Here is a 22,567-nt window from a genome sequence, read left to right on the forward strand (position 1 = left end):
ACCCTTCCAAGCGCGGGGGTGCTCATAACACATTAAGATTCTGGAAACTCTTTACTTGCAGATCAAGGAAGTAAGGCAGCTCAGTAGAAAGGATATTAAGGGGAAAACATAGTGGTAGTCTTTGAGGACTTGTATCATTTAAGTTCTTACTCATAAAGACACTGGTGAGGTAGCGTACACTTGGCAGTGGCCCCTAGGAGCCATGGGTGCTGACACTACTCATGCTCACTGGGTGCTGTGGCATGGTGCCTTTGCTCCACTGGCGGTGGTAGCTGCTAAACACACACCCATGGGGTCCTTCTGATGATTTTTATTATGTGCCTGAGGGTGAGCTGTATCTTATGCTTTTTTGTGTGTGTGTGTATTTATGGTGGTTTTTTGAGGGCTGGGTGCAGCTCCTTGTTTTGTGCTACCATTGGGTGTTCGGAGGTTGTGCAGCAGCAATTGCTGCTAAAGGCAAGCCTGTGCTGGGGCTTCTTTCCTGCCTGCTAGAACAGTCTGAAAACTTGAAATACTAAGATTTCCTTACTTATTTCACTGAAGGTGGAGGAGAGATCTGACTTGGCTGTAGAAGATTGGTTTAAAACAGGATTAAGGTCATCTGTGCTGCTCGGAGGGATGGTCAGAGCTCCCTTTTAAACTGCTGGTTTGCGCCCACTGCTGCTGGTTCAGTTGTCTTTCATCTCTCCTCAGTTACTCCTCGCAGGAGTGATGAGGTGGACATCACTGAGAAACGGGTGACACTGACTTGGTAAAAAGGGCAAAGGGCAAAGCGTCCCCTGTGGTGATGTGAACAACAGGCAGTCTCTGTAGGTCTATTTCTGCATTATTTTATAGAAGAACTGTACTTGTAGCATTGCAAGCTATACCACGGCACATGTGCGTCTGGTGTAAAGTTGTTAAAATCTTGAAGGAAGAAAAACCTGAAAGCGCAAACTGAGGAGCAGTAGAAGTTTCAACTTCTGTTTTGCAGCAGAAGCCTGTATGGAGTGAATTTGCTTCTGGCTGACTTGAAATTGATTTGGTAAGATAAGAGAAGAGAACAAAATTAATATTCAAAGATCAAGATTAAACATTAGTATTCAAAGATACATCTCGGGCAGTGAACAGCAGTTTGTGAGCTTTACTAAATAACCCCTCTGAGGACTTTTTTATGCCCTCCAACCCATGGTGATCTTTTGCGTTCTGTTTTCTCTGCAGACGTCGACTGATCTCCCAGCGATCTTCTCTGGAGACTCTGGAGGACATCGAGGAAAATGCCCCACTGCGGAGGTCATTTTATTTACTCTCTCTCTGATTATTTGATTATTTGTCTGTAAGGCACATGCATGGATAGACTTGTCCCTGCGCATGTTGGAAAGTAGGTGGGTGTTCACGTTAAGATGTTCTTCACAGGGGGTAAAGTGAAACCTCATGCACCCTGCAAGGTGGTAGGTGATTTGAATTACATGTTCCTTGGCTTTAGGTTGTTAAATAAAAAGTTACTATTTAAATAAAATGTCTGGAAGTAAAAAGTTGAATTTGATTGACAAAGAAGTTTAGTTGTCACTAACAGAAATTACTAGCTTCTACCATACGCAGTACCTTTAAAAAGTAATACAGCTGGTTTAATAAAGTAAGCTTTTGAGGGCTAGTATTTTAAATATTCTTATTCTTAATGGATTTTTATCATTTGTTGTCTCAGCACATGCAACCTTGTTCTGGTAATGAGCATTGCTGCCAACGAGTGTTGGCTGCTAGGTTTGTGGGTCCTACCTCACTAATAGATCTGCCACCATCCTTGTTATATCAGCAGCTTCAGTGTACTCTTATTTCTGCATCTGGGAGATCACAGCTTCTCTGAAGACCACAGTAATTAGTCACTAGGCAATCCTCTGGGGTGATGGAAAATGGAGCAACTGCTCAACAGTTAAGAAATGGGCTGATCAGTAATCTGACTAGTATGTCGTATGCATCCAGGTCCACTGTTCCGCAAGGTAGCAGCTTAATTTTGAATGTCTGTTTATCTAGGGACTTGTAATTCAGCTAATTTACGTTGATGTTTAGCCTATAGCCTTGTTCGTCCATATGCAGTCACTTCACCTCCGAGCGAAGCCTTAACAGCAGAGGCTGTACCAAATAGCCTGTTACCAAGGCTTGATTATTTTTACCAAGCTTTCTGTTGCTTACCAGCATATTATGATTCAAACATATATAATTGGCAAAAGATATATGCAAATTATGTTTTGCAAGGCAGTGTTTGTACTCGCTAATTTGCAGGGTTGGTGGTAGAAATTCTCCCTTACTGGTATTTTCCTGTGAAGGAGCTAACAAGGCTAATTCCAAACAAAGGTTGAGGTGATCTCAAGGATTTTACTAACAGGAGGAAGGCAGAAATGGCAAAGCGAGTGGGGTCCCCTCCTTGAGGTGCTCTTAGAGGTGTTTGTATACTGGTAGTCCCTGGTGTCTTGAGACCTGTGGTCTGTGGTTTCAGTCCAACAAAAGGACCTCTTGGGGTTGGGATGCTGCTGAACTCTGTCTATGCATAGGAGAGAATGGGAAAATACATTAGGGAGGTTCAACACACAGGGATTGTGCTAGTCCCGTGCATCAGCAGAGGGTGCTTGTTCCTTGGCTCCCACAGAGGATGCAGCAGCTGCAGTCCAGCAGCCCTGGCCACAGGGCCATGCTGTGCCCTGCAACAAAATAGCATGGAAATGAAGCAGAAAAAGCTATTGCATGCCTTGTGGTTTCAGCTGATTAAAAAGAGAAAGGCTGGAAGGGGGAGGATATTGCTGTTTGCTCATCTCTCCTCCCTCCAGCAATTTCTTTCTCTAACTACAATTTTAAAAGTGTTCAGATGTAAAATAGATTTAAGGATAAATGTTTTGAAGAAAGAAATTCTTTTTCCTGAGGTAATTTTTTTAATTTTCAGTTGGTTTTTATGATGTCATGAATGTGAAAAGTAATATTTAGAGTTAAAAGCAAATACGAATTATCCTTGCAACTGAGAGATTTTAAATCTTTTTAAAATTAAAACAAAGAACTTTCCTCAGTTGCCCCTTTATCAGTAGCTGAGGTAGATACAAAAGTGTGGGTGTTGGTGTGAGGAGGAAAATTGCATATTTACCAGGTTTTGGTTTAATTTAATTTTTTTTTTCTTCTGAAGGCTTAGACTATGCTGTCATGGCAGATTACAGGAAGTTTTGTTTTGCTGAGGTTTTTTATGATGTGATTTTTTTGCTTGAGGGGTGATGGTGCCTTTTATTATTTGAAATATTTTTTTTTATTTGAGCTGTCTCTTTTCCAGACTTACTGTCTTTACTGTTCTTGCTGATTTCTAACTCAGAGTGACTTGAATCATTTGTCTTGTCTTTCCTTCCTGCCTTTGTGTAGAGTTTTTAGTGACACAGGGACAGTACTTTTATTTTTTTTCTTACGCCCCTGCCCCTACTGATTTTTTTTTTTTTTTTATTTCAGATGTCGGACACTCTCAGGATCACCCAGACCAAAGAACTTTAAGAAGGTTCATTTTATCAAGAATATGCGGCAACATGATACCAGAAACGGCAGGTACTCTGCATCCAAAAGCAGCTTCTGCAACAGCAATCCATGGGTTGCAGGGGAAGGGGCAGTGTCAGCATTCCTGTGCAAGAGCACTTTTGCCTCTTACCACGTACCACATTCATAGTAATGGCCTTTTTAGAACAGTCTCTGAAGGTGCAGGCTGCAATGCACACTCATTCTTTGGGTGAAGTCTGGGTCAATGGAAGTGCTAGCCCATGGATTTTTAAGACCTGTGTCTCCATACTACAAATTACTCACCTAAAATGAAAATCAGTCAGGGTAAACTAGGCATAACCTGGTTGCATTTCTTCAAGGGTAGTGCCAGGTGCTGTATATGAGAGGGGTGCGTGGCCAAACCTGCCTGGAGCAAGTTTAGCGATGGCTGAATGGCATTTAACATCTATTAGTGGATATAAGGGTAGGCATCAAGCTAGCTGGGTTGCCAGGACTGCCTGTGGCAGGAGGCTTACCGGACAAGTAACTCAAAGTAGGTTCAGGGAAAGATGTTAAGATAATCCTGAGTTTTGCAAGCTAAATTATAGAAGTGACAGATACCAGTCACACTGTTGTGTCCTCCTGGGTGCAAAGTGCTTGTTGGTAAACATGCAGCTGGGGATGGTTGTGTCAAGGTCTTTGTTTTCAAGGCAAACACAGGCAGAGGAACTCCCAGAGGTCACGGAGAAGGTGCAGCTGCAGCCAGGGCACACCCCCAGCTGTGGCATGGCCGAATTACAGCCATAGGCATGGGACCTATACAGCAGCGGTCAGCAGGGACTTCTGTACTGCAAAGGCATGGTGCCTGTCACGGTGTTCCCATCAGCAAAATACATTCTTTATTGCAATATCATCCAGCTCAGAAGTGAAACTAGCTCTTCCCTGCTTATAAAGAAGATATCTGCCCTCTGCAGTTTTCTCCCAAGACAATTTCCCCACATGGCTCTTGATTTTATGGAATAGTTTTCAAATAGACTACCTGAACAGGTTGCATGTAGACTTAAGACATCCCACTGTTCTCACACAGCTGCCATGGGTGAGAGCCATGTAGATTCCTTTGGGCTCGTTTGTTCACATAGCCTGTGGTTTCCATCAGAAAATGTGGAACCAGGTCAGTAGAAATTCTGACATTACATTGAACCTCAGGTTTTATTAATTGAATTCTGATAGGTGATATTTGGCTCAAGCAATGTTTTCCTCATGTTTATTCTCACATGTACAATTAAATGGAGTGAAAGGTAGTAATCATCATAAATACTGCAGAAGGTGGCTCTGAGAGACAACTTTTTAGAAACCGCTTTTGTAGTAAACAGACTCATGCAGAACTGTTGACTTAACTGTTCTGCATAGCAGCTGATTATTGTCTTTACAACAAATACATGTAGAATCCAATGCTGAAAAGCAGCCCTCTAATTATAGTCTGTTTTTTACAGACTATATGCATGTATTTTTTACAGACTATATGTATGCACACTATGTGAATTTCTTATAGCAAAAAATATTTATTCATTAGGTATTACACAAATTCCACAGAGAACGGTTAATTTTTGAGATGCATATATAAAATACATCCTAAAATTGTTAAAAATATTACCTGGATAAAAAGAAAAAATATTTGATTCATTAACTCTTTTTTCCATCTGTTGCAAAAAAGTATTTGTAGGATATATCCTGGCATTTTTTCTTAGTATATATATATATATATCAGTCATTATGTCTGATAATATAACTGAATATTTTTCTTGCTAAGAAAAGTGATTAAGCTTCTGTTATTCAGCTAACTTCTTACCTTTATCAGCAGACCCAGTTTTTGAGAATATTTCCATAATCATAACAAAAATCTCTTTATCTGGAACACAAATGCAGTAAGATACACAGTTTTGAAAATGTGGCCACACAGTATTACCTAAAAATAAAATGCAAAGCCAACACTTTATGTCACCCCTAAGGCCGGCTAAGTCTAGCAGTAATTAATGTGAGCACAAACTCTGGTTTTCCGAGGGGCCTGGGTGCTGTTGCAGTCACTAAAGTTAATAGGCATTCTGGATGAAAAGGAACTCTGGAAGTTCAGGTGGATCAAAGAGCTTCTGAGTACCTTCAGACCTTTAAAGCTGGTGTCCTCCTTGGTTCCCTATGACATGGAGGAGCACAGGTATTGCAATGAATAGACGTCCTTCCTGGGGCTCTTTTCTGTGCCCTCATCCCAGGCGACTTGTGTGGTCATGCTGAGCCAGATGCTGGAATCAGGCTCTCTGAGTTCTCTCCAAAATCCCTGATCCTTCTGTCATAGCATGTCAGCCTTTCACTTAACTTGAGGAACCCATCTTTGAAAACGTCTACACAGAATATATTTTTGAGTGGCAAACTTGATAGCTGGGCTTTAAAATAGCTGGTGTTTTCCATAATTGTTTCACTGGTTTGTGACTGTGAGTATGACAGCAAGGAGGACTGCATTGTGGATGATAGGTCAGAGCTTCTGTCTCTGGTAGCTACCCTTATTTGCAGCTCCAAACCTGGAAAGTGACATGTCCTCGTCCTGTGGCATTGAGAGCTCTCCCTCTCTCAGCCCTTGGGATGATGCTCTGGGTTCAGCCTTCAGCAATCCAGCAACAAGGCTGGACTGGCTGTGGTTAAAATAAGAGTCCTGCTGTTTAGCACAGAGGAAAAACACCTATACACAGACTGCAGCTTACCAGCTAGTCCTTGTAAAACTTTCTGTTGATGGTTCTGTGCACCAGTTAAACTGGTTTCTTGGGATTTGTAGGATATGGTTTATTAAAGGAGCTGGAAAATTTGGTTTTCTAGACTGGGTTATCAAAGCAGTCTAGCTGAAATAGCACAAAACAAATTTTCCTTTTAAAAGAAAGACAAGTTAGCTCTAATATACGAATTAGTACAGGTAGCCACTAGAGCAGCAGGTTTATTGGTGGTATCTTCCATAAACTGGGAGGCAAAAGATTTACTATCTAGCAGAAACAGGCCACCAAAACAAGCAAGAGCAACCTGAGCCAACTAAACAAACAGTCCATGGTGACAATGGGACAAGAATATTTCTAGAGTCATTTTGTATAGCAGATACAGAAGCAGTAAAACAATGCTCCTCTCCCATCCCCATGCCACTGGTTTCTCAATTTTTTTGTTATTATACAGATCTAAACCAAGGCCAAACACCACCCATAGGCTATGAAAGGTCTGTTTTGCTGCCCTTCTAGTTGTGGTAATGCACACATGAACTCTTAAGATTCCCAACGTCCTCACAGTTCATAATTTCTCTGAGCCACCTTCCAACAGCCCCAATTTGAACTTGAGAGACTCCAAAATCATGGCTGCTACCCAGTAGGTGGCACAAGGGCAATCAGGGCACATAAACCTACCCTGACTCGCTGTTTCTGATGTTGGAGATAGCTCCTTCAGACCTGCGCAGGGTCATAGACACCCTTTGTTGAAGACTTGATATCCAGGAAAATGCTTTCCTCCTGTAAACTGTAATTTGTTTTTCTTGAACAGCAACAGGCTTCCACATCTTCTCCAAAGCATACTTTGTGACAAGTTTCTGTACTTTTTGCTCCAGCAAACTATTGCAAGCCCTCAACATTTTTTTGTTTTGCAGCATATCGTCAGACCTCTAAATGAAGTGCCGGTTTATCCTTCCATGATGAGCTCTTGACCACTGATTTCCCTGCTTCTCTTCCAGTCCAGCTCCTAAGGCTGTTTTGCACCAGCCCCTTCAGCAGCTCCGCAGATGAGGTTTTGTGGCATCCTGGCAGTGAAGGTTACTCTCCTGCTCTGCCTAGGAGATCTTTACGTAAAGAGAGTCCCCCAGTTTATGGAAAGAGAGGCAATACTTGGATCCTAAGGGAAAGAAATCTTAAAAATCTAGAGGCTGGTTTGGTGCTTTTTATTTCCTTTCTGGTCTGCTTCCTTTTGATACAAACGGCAAGTTTTCTGTGGTAACTTCTCACTGTTGTCTCTGCTTGTGGACATAGAAGCACCGGTTTGTTTTTCTTCAAGTATTAGGAGGTGGGGTTTTTTTAGGGAGGTGTAGGGCATTGGTGGAAGAGCTATATTTCCAGAGGCAACCAGAAGGAGTGAGGGGAATATGCTTAGTGGGTACTGTGGTTTTCCAAATTCAGAGATGCTTTCTGATGTCAGCTTTGAAATCTGTGCCAAGTTTCATACATCAGCAAAGAAGGCTTCCAATGAGCAAGCAAGCTGTTCTGAGTACCAACCACTCAGCAATAAGCAATGGCAAGCACAAAATTAATCACATGCCAGGGTTTTTGCTTGTGGATTGCCATTCTCAAATGTAAAAAATTATTCCCCCCTGCCCTATAATTACTGCTACACCCTAAGACCATCTTAAAGGATCTGAGGTATTTACCATAAGGGTAAGGGGTGTTACAGCATTCAGACAAACAATGAAATCATAGTTCAGCTGCTGCTGGAGAACTTCCTAATCTTGGATGCGTGTTTATTATTAGATACCCTTTATAAAAGGGTAAATACCACTTTGCTCTTAAACATACTTTTAAGGAAGAAGACAGGATTGCTGTAACAGAATGATCCAGGAGAAGGAAAATTGATCATTTTGCATTTTTCCAAGCATTGCATGCCGCAGCTCTCTTGGGTATCTAAACCTTTTCCAAGAATGATGACTAAGCCTCTCCATTAAGGAAACTTTTAATAACAGCATAACTACTATGAGATGTATAGGTGCATATGGTGGTTTTCAAACAGTAAAGAATAAAATAGCTTGCTAGGGCTTGTTGTCTAGCTTTGACCAGTGTAGGTCAGAGGATGAAATATTTGGGTGAAATCCTCAAGTACAGATCTATGGCACACAACGTCAGAAAATTCAGCATTATAGAGCAGAGCAACGAAATGCAGTAGCCCTGACAAACAACCTAGCAGTAGGTCCTAGCATTTGGACCACCACTGGAGATTTTTAGAAGGGTAACACATCAGAAGATGGCAAAAATTGTCATCACTGAGTTTTAGAGGAGTTCAGGGGGATGCAGCCTGTTGGCGTGTGTTTTACAATTGTTGGTGTCCTGAAGGTAATAAGGAAAGAGGGTATATTTATGAACAGCCAGTTATTTACTGGCACTTTGTATCTTAGTTTTTGATCAAGCTTCTCTTGGCTTCTTGCCAGTCTGCATCTCCCAGAACTATAATAATGTAGCTATTGGCAGTCCATGCAGTTTTATGGAAAATGGGTCTTGACCTCAGGGTGGTTTTGTTTTTGCTTAATGATATATCAGAGTTTGATGGGTAAAGGTAATAATGTGGCTGTAAAACAGGTTGCTTTAAGATGCTTGATTTAATGCCACATGGTGACTTTACAGATGATGTGAAGGTTTGGAGACTGGTTCAAAATACAAGACGTTTGTTGTAAGAGTGGCCTGGATGCTGATCCAAGCCCTGTGCAGGCAGATAACATATGCTTCCATGTAGCCAGATACTGAGCTGCCTGCCTATAACAAATGAAGGCAAGCCATGCTTACAGGAGGGATTCAGCCCTGACAGTTAGTGACTGAGGTAGACGTGTGCTGGAGGAGAGGAGCGAGGAGCTGTGGGATCAGTCATGTCTGAATGTCAATGCAGCATCATAATCAAGAGGGCTGATGTGTTATCTGAGTACAAGGTTAGCCACTGATCTTAAAGGTAAGACTGAAAGATGTGATGTTTATATCTGCCATGCTGTGCAACTGCTCAGGACCAGAGACCAAGAAAGGCGATAAGGAAAAACTGGAGAAGACTCAAGAGGAACGTGGAAAACAGTAGAAGGATCTGAAAGCTTATGATAATAGCAAACTTTCACTTCGTCCATGAATCAGGATGTTTCAGGAACAGGAACCTGAAAATCAAGGAAATCCTTTGGTTAAGCAGAGAAGAGTCTTGAGCAGGAGCTGGAAATTCTTGTCCAATAAATGCAGACTTCAAGTCAGCAACAGAGCTGTAGTGTGTATCACAGGTGGTTGGTGGTGTGTACCACCTGGGCTGCTGCTGGATTTGTCTTTTTAATTTCAGCCATAGTGGCGAGTTGTCAGAATGGCTCCTTGCCTCTGGGTAGATGCCTTTCTAACAATATCTGTCATGGATTTAAACATAGTCTTTCTAGAAAGCCTGTAGAGGGGATGGGACTCCACTATGCATGTATGGCACAGGCTTCAGCACTTCTGTAAAAGACTCAATAGCACGATACCCTCCCTGTGAGATAAAAAAAAAAGAGGAGAGAGAAATCATCTGTGATGAAAATTTTGTGATTACAAATTCCTCAACGGTAACATCTGTTGCTTTGCTTATTGTGGTGGGATTTTTAAATGTTAGTCTTTGATTTCTTTTATTTTCTTTTACATTTTAGAATAGTCCTTATCAGCAGCAGAAGATCCTTCTGTAGCATATTTTCAGTGCTGCCATATCGAGACTGTACCCAAGTCGGGTATGTATATTTATACATGTACTACATAGTCTTTCTGGGCCTGCATGTAGACCTGATAATGGACAACAGCATGATGGAGGCCAATGTTTTTACGTATCTGCTCTGAGAAGAGGTAAATGCGCTTAGATATATTTGCTTCGTGGAACATTACCAGGTTAAAACTACAGCTCTCAGTCTCCAGTTTATTTTTACATGCTGTGGTATGTTTGGTTATTAAATTGGAGAAAGCTACCATCCTGAAGTCAATGTTCTTGAAAAATGCACTGTTTTTATTGTTTCTTCTGACTTCACTCATCTTTGACAAAACAAGTACTTTAGACAGCACAACTTTTATTTATAAGCAGTCTTATCTTTCTCATTCTTCAGTGCAAGCATGGTGCTACTGTGTGTCAATTTCCAGAACTACAGAGAAATATTTTGGATTTAAACATAATACCTTTTTATTCTATATTTAGCCATTGGTCAGATCATTCAGTCAGTGAAAAGTGTATTTTGGCTATAATACAATACAGGTTCTTAGCTGGTGAAAGCAGCATCCATAGAGCTGCCTTGCATCCCTTGACTTGCTGGAAAAGTTTACTCAGATTGAAGCAGTTCTCCAAAGACTGAGAAAGATTTTTCCTCTTCCACTGAAACTACAAAAGTGGAAGAAACTGGATTTGTTTAGGAGACTGTCTGGCAGGCTCTGGAGCGTGGCTTGCTGGAGAGCTGAGAGGTGCCTGTAGTTGGTGTCGGCTCAGCGTCTACAATGTACAAAGTTTGTGGGAAATACTGAGTTGATACACTGAGGTAGGCTTGAAAGACCCACAGATCATCTAGAGTCAAATTTATCCAGTGCATAAAGGATGAATTTGGCTTGTAATTTTCAGCTAGCTGTTTAACTCCAGGGAATGAGTTCTACAAGCTGCTTGTGGATCAGTAATTCAAAACAAAGGGAGATTATTTTTAATAACAAAGGAGGCACCTTTGTTGAAGAGCTGACTCTCCTGTCTCTTACAGTACATTTTTTCTCTTAATTAAACTGTGATGACACATCAGGCAAATTCTTGACAGACTGGCAGCTTTGTTTGTTTGTCTTGGGTACACTGTCATTCATTTATGGTCATTGCCCTGTGAAAATTGCCTCTTTATTGAAAACTGACTGTATTTTGTAGTGCTGATTATGGTTATACTGGTTATACCTTCTAGATTGCAGCAGTAACAAGCCTGGCTGCAAACCTAGATAGCATTTCTGCATGTAATGTCTTGTACCATGCTTGCGCAGCAAGAAGGTCATGGGATGAGAATGTAGCAAGTGCCAGTACAAAACAATCTAGCACTGTTTTCCTTTTGCTTAAAAGCCAATATTACAATAAAATGTCCTCTGTCGTTCTTCCAGAGCATCAGAGGAAGAGAGAAACAATTCAGTGGCACCTCCTTCCAGGAACAGCTGGTACAAATGACAGATGAGGCAGTATAGCATAAATTGTAGCCACTCTGCTTAGGCTGCACAGTGCTTGTTTACTTCGTTGCGCATTTTGGATGTGTAGTAGGACTGGGGAGAAACACTGGTACTTATCTGAAGTATTATAGTGACAGCATCCTTTAGCTTTGCTTTGTCTGAACCTCTGGATTGCTGATGTCTGTCGCCAGGCAAGATGTCGTAACTGGTTTATGTTCTGCAAACATTACTGAATAATCTATGAAATGAAACAAATAGTTGCAGGGAACCATGGGCATATCTGCAGTTAGACTGGAGTAAGGCCTGGCAGGAGCAGGAGAGCAGGGTGGATGTGTGTGCAGGGGTGACTATTCTATGCTAGAGGGCACTGTGGCCAGCGAGATCGCCAGACACAGCTGTGTTTTGGGGAGGCTGACAGCCCCTCTTCTAGGCAGCGCAAAAGAGCTCTGCTGTATTGATGCTGACAGCTAGACTGCACTAACTGCTCCGTTTTAGAAACCTATCTGAAAGGCAGTTCCTGCAGTCACAGCTAAACCCTTATGTACTTGGCCAGGGTGGATGGGGCAGCATCACCCCTTACCAACAAGGTGCAAGCAGTGTGCTCAGGATTTTGACCCTTGCTTGCCCACCCTCCATGCTTAAATCAAGCTACAATAGCAAGAACCTTCCCCAGCCCCCTAAACTGTGTTTTTAGGTGGTTGTTCAAATACAGATGGAGGTCTGGGGGGGTGCAGGGAGGAGAGCTGTGGAAGTACATGGGAGGATGAAGTTTGAGTGCCTACTGGAATATGTATCCCAAATGCCCCTCCCTAGCAGCCAGGCAGCTGGCAGCTCACCAGAGTGCAGGTGGCAGCAGGCTTCTGAAAGGAGATGTACCTTAGAAGAGCACAGAGGCTGCCAGTGATGAATGGTAGGTTTTCCTACTTGCAGTTACAGAAGGCTGATCTGGTGGTACTTGCTGCTGCTGAGAAGGAAGGATACCATGTGCTGGAGGAATTACTTTCTCTAGCTTTCTCCGTTATGCTGAACAGGAATGAAAAGTGTAAAGCAGACAGTGGTAGAGAGAAAAAAGTCATAAACAGAAGTAGTCACTAGAATTTTCTGTCCTCAAAATTTTGTTTGTACCTTGTATCTGATGGAAACCTAATGTTTTAGCTTACAATGCTTTTGTGCAAGGGAAAAGCGGAAAATTAAAACTAAATTGACAAAAGTTCTGAGATGCATTATCTCCTGCTGGAGTCACTGAGAGGCAGGTACTTTTGTGGATCTGGGCTATAAATTCTCTCCAGGTCTAGCTGCTTTAAGATTGCTGGCGTCTTTGGTGGTATGAGGATGGGCACAGCTTCACTTGTTTCCGTGGCCTGGACAATGGTAGGGTGATGGGCAGGACCAGAGCTTGCTTTTCTTCCTCCATCTCAGCATTTCTTCCTCCATTCCTCAGCAGAGCAGCTGTGAGAGCAGACATAGCCATGTGAAAGCAATGTAAGGAAGGCTATACTGCAAGTCAGGAGCTGAAAGAGGCACAGAGCATCTTGCCTGCTGGCCTCCCTTGGCCCCCAGCATCCTGTGGTGTCACAGCCCAAAGTCATCAGACCCTGCACAGGGCTTAGTGGTGGCTAAGGGCAGAGTCGAGAGGACTGCCCTGGACTGAGAGCATTGTAACAGTGTTACTGCCTCTGATATTAAATTAACAGACACAATACATACTCTCGTTATTATTACAGGCTGATCCGCAGAGGCAGGTAGCACTTACAGGATCCAGCAACACCAATAATGTCTGAATTCTTGGCTTTGATTATGTTTTTATGAAACAGTCATTGTGTGGTGCACAGGTTAGAGGCGAGGCAGTTCAGGTGCTAGTGCTAGTACTGCAGGATGGGTTGTGCAGTTGCTACTTTTTTTTTTTTTTAGTGTATTGGAAATCTTCATGGCTAAAGAGTATTCATGACCTGAAATTTTCTGTTGGACAAAATCTTGTTTACCTGTGAAACATGGGTGCTCTTACCACACGAGATTTTGTGGAGAAGTTCACAAACAGAACACGTGCATGAGGAGAGGCAGCAGTGACTACTGAGCCTTTTTTACCACTGTAGAGACATACTTGTGCTTTATAAAAATTGTTCTTCCTCTTCTTTCTCACCATTCACTGATGCGATACTATTGGTCATATTGACACCCCAGTACTCTTTAATAATACATACGATTTGAAGCATCATTGGTAACATTATGCTAATACTATGCTTTAAGTTATTCTTTATTTAAATACAACGCTCCAAAAAATGGAAGAGCTACTTTGTGAAGGGTATTGAAACTGTATTTCTGGCACAGCATCCACTTTATATCTTCCCTGCAGGAGAAGAAAGTTAATGCCCATCTAGTTCTGCAGGTGGGCAGAAAATGGGAGGTAATGACAGTTATCAGAGGTGCACCTTGTGCCACTCATGAGCTGCTGTAGCACACACCTCCTTTGTCAAAGGTTGTCACAGTGGAAACTTACAGCAAGTGGAGTTGAGCTTTGGCGCTGTTCCTCTTCCAAGACAGGAGGAGGTGCCTCAGGTCACTAGCAAAAGAGCTGCCCCACCACACAAGCACTCAGCACATTTACATACACATGCATGCTGACCTGCTTTAGGCCCTCAGAGGAAATTCTGAGGTATATCAAAGATTGGAGCCATTTGCAGATGGATTAAATAAGACTTGAAGTAATTATTCATTTGGAGATGGGCTCCAGCTGCAGGATGCCGTGTCCTGCATATACTTGCAGCCAACTGAGAACAATACAGTTCTCATTACTATTTTTAAGTGCCTAAGCATTTTCACAAAAGGCAACAGCAACGTGTGCCTGTCACTGTCAGAGGCGTTACAAAGAAGGAAGAAGGTACCATATTGTCTTTTCACCCCAGGAAATGAAGTTAGTGCAGTTAATTGGGTTTATAGTTCTGTTGTGTTTTTTCCTTTGGTACACATCATTATGGTTCATTATTTAAAAACATGGTTTTGAAAAGGGACTTTATAGGTTTGTTTTTGTTCATGGCAAAATCATTCACAGATTGAAATCGTACCTATTCTTATAATATTTTGTTTTGTGATGTTGCCAGAACCTTTTAAGAGCTTCCGAGTTCCTGTGAATTCCTGTCCAGAAGATTAATTTAGAGCACCCAGGGGAGGAGGAGAGCTGGTGGTGTCACACAGATGCGACACTGCAGCATGGCTGGTTTTATATTCAACTCTTAGCCACTGGGCTCGCAGTGACTGACTACCATTGGGGCTGGAGGTGATGGGCAACCAGACAGAAAATCCAGAGCATTAGATACGGGATGTCCTTATAAAACTGGTCAATCTATTGAATATTGCTGTCTTGACAAGAATATAGATATTCCTGTGACTAACCTTGCCTCCAGTTAAGGGGAATAGTGCAATACGAGTGAGTGAATGGATTGAAACCCAGAAAGCAGACCATTCTTCTGAAGTAAAGCAGAAGGCATTAGATAAAAAGAGTTTGTATCTTTCTCAGAAATGCTACAAACCAGCTTCACCCAGTTTCTAAAGATAAATCAGTGCTGAAATGAACTTTGAATTTAACTAAGTGCTGGCCAGGACACTAAGGAGTTCAATGATGCTGAGATCAAGAGGTTTTCAGTGCCATCACCCCAAATAACATGCAGCCACAACAATCAGTGAGTCCATAGGCCAGGCATTCCCAACAGCCTTTGTTACCTTAACTCCAAAATCTTTGTTCACCCTAAGTGTTTAAACTAGGTAAGAAAGTCATATGCAAAATCAGGCAAGAAGAAGCATTTAGGTGAGGCTGTATCGCACACCACACCCCTGCCACGGGTTATTTGGCAGGTCAGGTAACAAGCATTGCAGTGAGTGTGGAAAACGGGAATACTTCCAGGAGAAACAAGAGCGTTTAACTTGCTGTAAGGACAGTAGCAATAAGCGCACAGAAAAGCAGGGTACTCTGTTACATCCTTCAGATTTGTTACCAAATTTCTTGCTATTCTTCACCAACAGAATTTTGTATGTGAGGCAATTTTGATTAAGTCATCAATCTTGAGTGCTTTTCCTGAGCATTCATCATTCTGTAGGCCTGGAGAAGAATAACTATCTGTGTTTAGCTGATAATGGGGAAACTGAAACATCCCTACTTTTCTTTACCATAGCCCATTTCCCCTCCTCCCCTCAAATTGAACAAAAAACCAAAACCAAGTGCATATTAGCTTCCCAGAAAGAAACATATCTGGGGCTTTTTCCCCATAACAGGACACTTCAAAACCAATTATCTCATGTATGAATTTTACAGAGCCACTGTTGTTCGTTTTTGTGAGTTGCCCTGTTCCCTTACATAGAAATTAAGCAATGAATCTCCAAAAGCTATTAAGTTTAAATTGTGAACTTCTGCTCTGTGTTGGACAAAACATCAGGACAAGAGCTGATATGCTAACACCTGCATATGTTTAGAGAGAGAAAAGGATACTGGCCCATTAAGAACACTTTTCAGGAGTTTTTCCACCTCCTCTCGCTGTAAATTGCTACTGGGGTTGTTGTTCTAACAACACTAATGGCAATTAGGATCAGAAAGCTCTTGATCAATTAGGCAGTCTCAAGCAGCAGGAGATCTGCTGCTGACTGCCTGGCAGCATATCTTTTCCAAAGCTGTCATTGTCCTTGTCCATATAAACAGATATGATAAATAGAAATTACTTACAGTGACAGATAAGAACAGTATCTTTTTTTGATGTCTCTTGAATCACCTTTGCTTTTAGAATAAATCTTGACAGTCAGGAATCACTAGGTATAAAATATAGATACAAAAGGCTTAAATCTCTAAATAACAGATTCCTCTTTGCAATAAGCATAAGGCTTTTTCATGTATCTAGGAATCTATTTAATAATTAATGGACTCCTAAATTATTCAGGTAAAGTGTTCAACTGTTGCTGTCATTTAAGAGAAGTACCCAGCAGGAGTCTTGCATGGGGCTTTGTAGATCACGTCAAAGCATAATATTTGATTCATTAAAGAAGTGTTACGCTTCCAAAGGTAGTAGCTATCCACTTCATATTCTGTCATTCCTGGCCTGACTAGTAAGAGATATAGTGAGATTTCCTGTTTTAATTCTTACCTGCCTGCTCAGTGAAACTTTTCTCCATCCCACAAAAATTTGGGATCCCAGTTTACCTGGTACTGTTCCAAGAAAATCTGTGAACTCTTTTAGGTGGAAAAACCTCTGGGTTTTTTCTGCAGTCCTGGATAACCTAAACAGTATGCTTAGTTTTGACTGTAGTTTATAACACTGCTCAGCTTTTTTTTCTTTCCACCACGTTCTGGAAGTGGTATGCATGAGTAGCATATCTAGAGCTTGACATTGATGTAAATCAGGGTAACTCCCTAAACTTTGTCAGAAACTGAGATCTAGTTTTTTGCCTCCTAAGGAAATGTTGTTCCTTACATTCTCATTTCCTCAAGTTTTCCCTGCTCAAAAAAAGTGAAGGTAATAAGTTCCCTCGATTTACTTTGTTTAAGAGCATCAGCTCAAATCTCATGAAAACTTTGTTAAAAAGCAATTTCAGAAAACGAAAGAGGAAAATAAAAAAATGAGGAAGAAGTAAGTTTTCTTCACTTAAAAGCCTCTTTAGCAAGGACCATCTTTCCTACTCCACATTTTGTAAGCACCTTTTACTGCTGGATATTGGTTTGTGCAGTTCCTCAGTCCCATCAGTAGTCTAAATTACTAAAACACAATGCAAGCTTGAGTTTCTTTATATATAAAACCTACCCCCCATATGTTCCTGCCCCACACTTGACCATGGTGCCACACAAAGATGTGTGCCCTGAACAACTTGGTGATGGTAATTGGCTCTCAGCAAGAGCTTTGCTGAGGCATCCATGAACATTTTGCCTCTTAGAGGAGGGAGGTAAAAAAATCAAGACTTCTCCTGCAAAAACTTTACTAGCTTGATGTTGACTGTAGTGATAGAGAACTGGAAAAGGATAAAGTTGCCCAGGACCTTCTTCTAGGTGTTCACCAAGATCTTTTACCAGTCAGAGGAGGATGTGTATAAGCTAGGATGAGCCTTTCCATTTATATGCTGATAAGAAACCATGTTGTTTAGTACTGATTTTGCTCAAGAGAAGGAGTTTACTTCTCTTTTATGGACAAGTGTTTCTCCAAACAGTAGTATTTTATTACTCTGTTCTACAACCCAGGCAATCAAAATACTACCTAGAAATATTTAGAGGAGGGGAAGATCCTAAGTAGCCCTTGCAAAACATGTAGGATGAGGAAGAATGACTGCAGTGTTTTTCTCAGAGTACCTTCAGGTAGGGATCTCTTCAGAAACATCAGAACCATGGGGAAATAGAGGCCTTATTGGCCACTGATCTTCAGCTAATCTCCAGGAATCATTCCCATGTGTGCTCAATCATACCAGCTGACTGTGCTTCCAGAGTACTGATTTCTTTTTAGTCCCCAGAGCTGCTCTTTTCTTTTAAAGCTGTTTTGCTGACTCTTCAAGGGGTGTCAGATTTTCATTTGATGAATTACAGAGTTACCTATCCCTGTCTGTTGATGGCATAGAGAAACTTCTCTGTGATTTGTTTTCAAAGTCTTAATGGCATTATTTGTTACTCTATGTCTGTGAGGTTTTGAATGGAAGGAAACAAAACTGTTCTGATATTACTTCAGGTAATTCAGATATTTGTTTTCAGTTTGGGGGCTTCCTCAGGTTGCATGTTCGTTTTGTACGTAAGACCTGCTGAAATGGTTACTGTTTGGCATTTATCTCTTTAAGAAATAGTTCCTTTAAGCATGTTCTGCACAAGCCTCTGGGAGAGGGTTGTTTTAATGTAATTATTTGCCCAGGCCTTCAGTAACATGGTATCAGGAAACAAGAATGATAACGTGACACTGTGCTAAGTGAACTCCAATCAAGAAATTAAGAGGACTTTGCTGGGGTAAAAAACTTGATGCAGTCTTTTCCTTTGTCACAGAAGTATGTTTTCCAGCAGATAGACGTGTTAAATTTTTCTGGCAGTAAGGTACATGATTTCTTGGGGATTCACTGATTGCTGTGTTTCAGGGAAAGAAAATGAGAGACAGGCTGGAAACGGAAGGCAAGAGAACAGGGTGTGCAAAGACAGAGTAGGAGATAGCCCAGCCCTGTAGTCATGTGAAGAGCCTGCAGGGCTTCTCCCTGCCTCAGCATCAGCGTCTCTCACACGCAGATCTTTAAGCACATACTTGAACTTCAGTGGAAATCAGCCCGGAGAACATAGCAAGATAAATATTCTGGAGTTGTATACAGCTGGTTTTTGTGAAGCACAAATTTCCTTATAGTCTTTTTCACCTTCACTCACATTTTGATTGTGAGGCTAAATCATGGGATACAGCCTGGTTGTCTCAGGCATCTCATTTACTTCCAAGTGTAAGATGCCAAGTGGGTTGGTCCTTCTAAAGGTGGTTGCAGAGCTTCCGTGGCCTCCAGCAGGAGATTTGCTGGGCTTTGGACACTCTCCTACTCTCGGAGGAGCAGGAATCCCTCCCAGAGGCTTTCACAGAAAATTACCTCTGTCCGGTGGGGTAGGGACATGTGGATATGTGCTTTGGGAGTGTCCACCTGCTGAATATGTGGCAGTCAAGTGTTCAAGCTAGATTGTTGGACCTCACCTGACGTGTATAGGACTTCAAGTTACTTCCCAGTGCCAGGTTCTGTCAGAGGCACCCAGTGATGGGGTGCCATAGGTGGGGTATGAGGTGCAATCTGGAACAAAGTGGGGCTTTTCTCTGTAATGTGCTTTAGACAACAGAAGTGCTGCCCATAGGAAAAGTTGTCTGGCCTGTGCTTTGTGTTGGCATGTTTGGATTAATGCTACTACCTTATTTCAGCATTGGGTAGTGGGAGGTGAACAGGGTGTGTGTATTAAGAGCTTGTTTCTGCTCTGGTTTCTGTTTCCCAGGGATATGAAGCTGGACAGTGGACGCCAGTGCCATTCTGCTGGAGTGTGTCTGAAAGAGATAATTGGTCTCGAAGGTGTGGAGCTTGGAGCAGATGGAAAGGTGGGGATGCTTTAGTTCCTACTCCCTTAAATTTTGCTTAATAAGGAAAAAGACGGCTTGACTGATTACAAGCACAAGTATAAATATAAACTATAACATGCAGTGTAACACAATAGTTAAGGCACTGTACGTGCAAACTGTAAGTGAGGTTGGCAAAAATTCAGGACTGCCCAAGCTGTCGATGCAATCAACTCCATCTCCTTGAAGAAATTTGCCTCTGGCAACATTTGAGGCCACTTTACTGAATCTTGCAGCCTTCCCCTTGCTCTAGCTGGAGGTATCACTGTGGAGTATATTGTCAGGGCCTTGAAAATAATTCCTGGTGAGAGTTGTAAGCTGTAATTCTGTTTGCTCTCAATTATTTTTAATAAAATAAATTTTTCTCATTTTTCCAAAGAGGGGGAAGATAGTAGTACAAATCTGATGAGTATTTCAAAATCCAAGAGTGCATTCACTTGAATAAAATAAGCAATTATGATCCTCTAGGGAAAGTGATCCATTTTAAACAAATATATAGAGGAGAGATAACTTACAAAAACATTTTTTGCTGAAAGGGTAGTTTACTTTCTATACTTGTTTACCCTCATCTGTGGATTTAAAGGCCCTAGGTTAATGCTGCTACACATGGTCTGCTCACCTAACCAAGTGTCAGGCAAGACCACGGATCTGTAAATTCCTGAGGACAATCTGTCTGGTCATAAGTAAATGAATGCTCACATGTTTTATTTGATACCTGTTCTGACCTCCTTGTAAATCAGTCTAGTGTCTGCGACTCTTTTTTTCATCAATATAATGTTATTTTTGGAGAACAGACCTACAAGAAGCAAGACGTAGCTTATTCCTCGCCAAGGGTACAAGGAGAGAATGAGTACACTCTAAAAATAATTGTGTCACAAGTTACTAAATCACACTTAGTCCATGTTGGGAGTAAATCATCTCACATAACCATTGGTATAAACCAAAACTTACAACACCAGTAAGACTCTGCCAGACAAAATCCTAAAGGAGAAGAATACCAGAGAAAGTGCTTAAGTTTAGTAATGTTCAGGAGATTTGTCTCTGGCAACTCTGTATTGAGGGACCCATGTAGATGGTGCTGTTTCAGTAAGGAGGCAGCTGAAATCTGCTACAGAGAAGGCCCACTGAAAAAAATGCTGACCAAATTGACATATTTCATATCTGACCTTTGAGTAGGATTTTGTAAATCCAGTGTATTAGAGTTTGTGTGTCTGTTTGTGGTTTTGTTTTGTTGAAGAATTAATGCCTTTGGAAAAGCTTTTTTTTTTTTTTTCATGGATAAACTGACTGCAGTGAAGCAAATGTGGGTGGCTCGTGTTTATTCATCTGTGCCTAACTACTAAATCCAGAAAATCCTCCACTGATTTGGCTTCTTTTGCTTCCAATTGGGATACATCAAAGGCATCCCTCTGCAGCTGAGCTGGGCTGAGAGTAACTGTCTTTCTCTTCTGACTTTCTTTTTAGACGGTTTCTTATACTCAGTTCCTGTTTCCCACTAATGCTCTGGGAACTCGCAGAAACACGATTGACTCCACCTCATCCTTCTCCCAATTTCGTAATGCAAGCCATCGTAGCCTTTCTTTGGCAAGAGCTAACAGCACCCAGGGGAGCATTGATGCAGGTAACATCTCAAGAAGCTTCTTTTAATACCCTTGGGTACCCTGGGGGTAGGCAGTTACTGCGAAGGACAGACATATGTCTTGGTTTAGCCCCCTTTTTTGCTTAAATTAAGCAAAATACAGTCTCATATCATGGGTAGAACTGAGCTTGTTCCCTGTTTATTTAGCAAAGCTGGTTTATGGATGATGGAAAGTTAGGTAAACAAGACTTCTGGTCATGTTGACAGCCCCTGATGGCACTTGGCATGCCTCCTCCTGTTACCAGCGTTGTTTGTTCCTCCTGCATCAGGCTCATCATTACCTTCCTTTGCTATGGAAAATTTATGGTGGCAACACAGTAGTTGTAAGCTGAAGGTGTAAATCATACTTTTGACCTTTATTAGGCTGGAAAGGGCTGTGTTCACAAAACTGGGCATACAGCATAAGCCAAAGCACTATATGCTGAAGATGTTTCGCCATGTCAAATGAAACAAATGAAAACATCTGCATAAACAGATGAAAACTTCTTGCTGGGAGTAAAAGTCATTGTGGAGCTTTATATAATTTTGCAGTTGTCTAAGCCCTAAATTCATATTTACCGGGTAATTCATATGCTGTAAGTCCTATCTATGTTTGCAAGTTGTATTTATATTGAAATACCTAAGAGCTTTCAAGATTGAAAGAAATCTTATGACTCTTTCGGAAATCTGTCATTAAAATCATCTTGTGCGTTATCTGAGAATTCATTTGCCACTTCTGTTAAGTCCAGAGATTTCTTGATGTAACGAATTCCTTTCTAATATTTACCATTGTTTTATAGGTAGTGACCTGGGAGACTTTGTTGAATATGACCCAAATCTTTTAGATGATCCCCAATGGCCATGTGGCAAACATAAGCGGGTTTTAATATTTCCTTCATATATGGTGAGTGATACACAAAATTAGGTGTACCATAGATGAATTTTGGTAACAATATTTGGGAAGTTGAGGTTACATTTGCTGTGTTGTAGAAGATTATTACTATTTTTAATCTACTAATAACAGCTGTTTGGAATGCTTTGTTCTAAACGACAGTTACTTACTGGGACATGTAAAAACAAACTTGTGGAGGTATTACAAAAGTAAATGCTTTTATTACTGCTGTATTTCATAAATGATTTAGACAAAAGGCTTGTTCCAACAATGAGTTCATTCTCTCGCATTCAGAGGAAAATTTGTACTTCCTCTAATTGGGATACATTACAAAATAGGAGAATGCCCATTAGGATTTTTTGAAGTCATGAAGCTGCATTTTATTTTGATGCTTATCAGTCACTCCTCGGAACAGCACTTTGGTGTTAGTAGAGCCTTTGTTTCCCAGCTTTTTTCACCATGGGGTAGTCCTTCCTTTAATTGCAGCAATTATGAGTAGAGCCAGTATATTTTTCACTATATCCAAACCCATAACAATACAGATGCGTAACAGTTC

General features: G+C 41.3%; 1 protein-coding gene across 1 annotated transcript in view; it reads left to right on the forward strand.

Moving 5' to 3' along the window:
* The first annotated feature begins 1,205 nt into the window (after positions 1–1,205).
* Positions 1,206–22,567, forward strand: part of CABLES1 (Cdk5 and Abl enzyme substrate 1) — a 33,378-nt gene continuing 12,016 nt past the window's right edge. Inside the window, exons 1-6 of the mRNA XM_010132002.1 lie at positions 1,206–1,272; positions 3,460–3,552; positions 9,905–9,982; positions 19,384–19,483; positions 20,966–21,122; positions 21,920–22,023. Coding sequence (XP_010130304.1) covers positions 3,524–3,552; positions 9,905–9,982; positions 19,384–19,483; positions 20,966–21,122; positions 21,920–22,023 — 468 coding nt within the window. The 5' untranslated portion in view covers positions 1,206–1,272; positions 3,460–3,523. The remainder of the gene's footprint in view (positions 1,273–3,459; positions 3,553–9,904; positions 9,983–19,383; positions 19,484–20,965; positions 21,123–21,919; positions 22,024–22,567) is intronic.

The sequence above is a fragment of the Buceros rhinoceros genome, unplaced genomic scaffold, assembly GCF_000710305.1.
Source record: "Buceros rhinoceros silvestris isolate BGI_N320 unplaced genomic scaffold, ASM71030v1 scaffold7892, whole genome shotgun sequence".
Classification (NCBI taxonomy): domain Eukaryota; kingdom Metazoa; phylum Chordata; class Aves; order Bucerotiformes; family Bucerotidae; genus Buceros; species Buceros rhinoceros.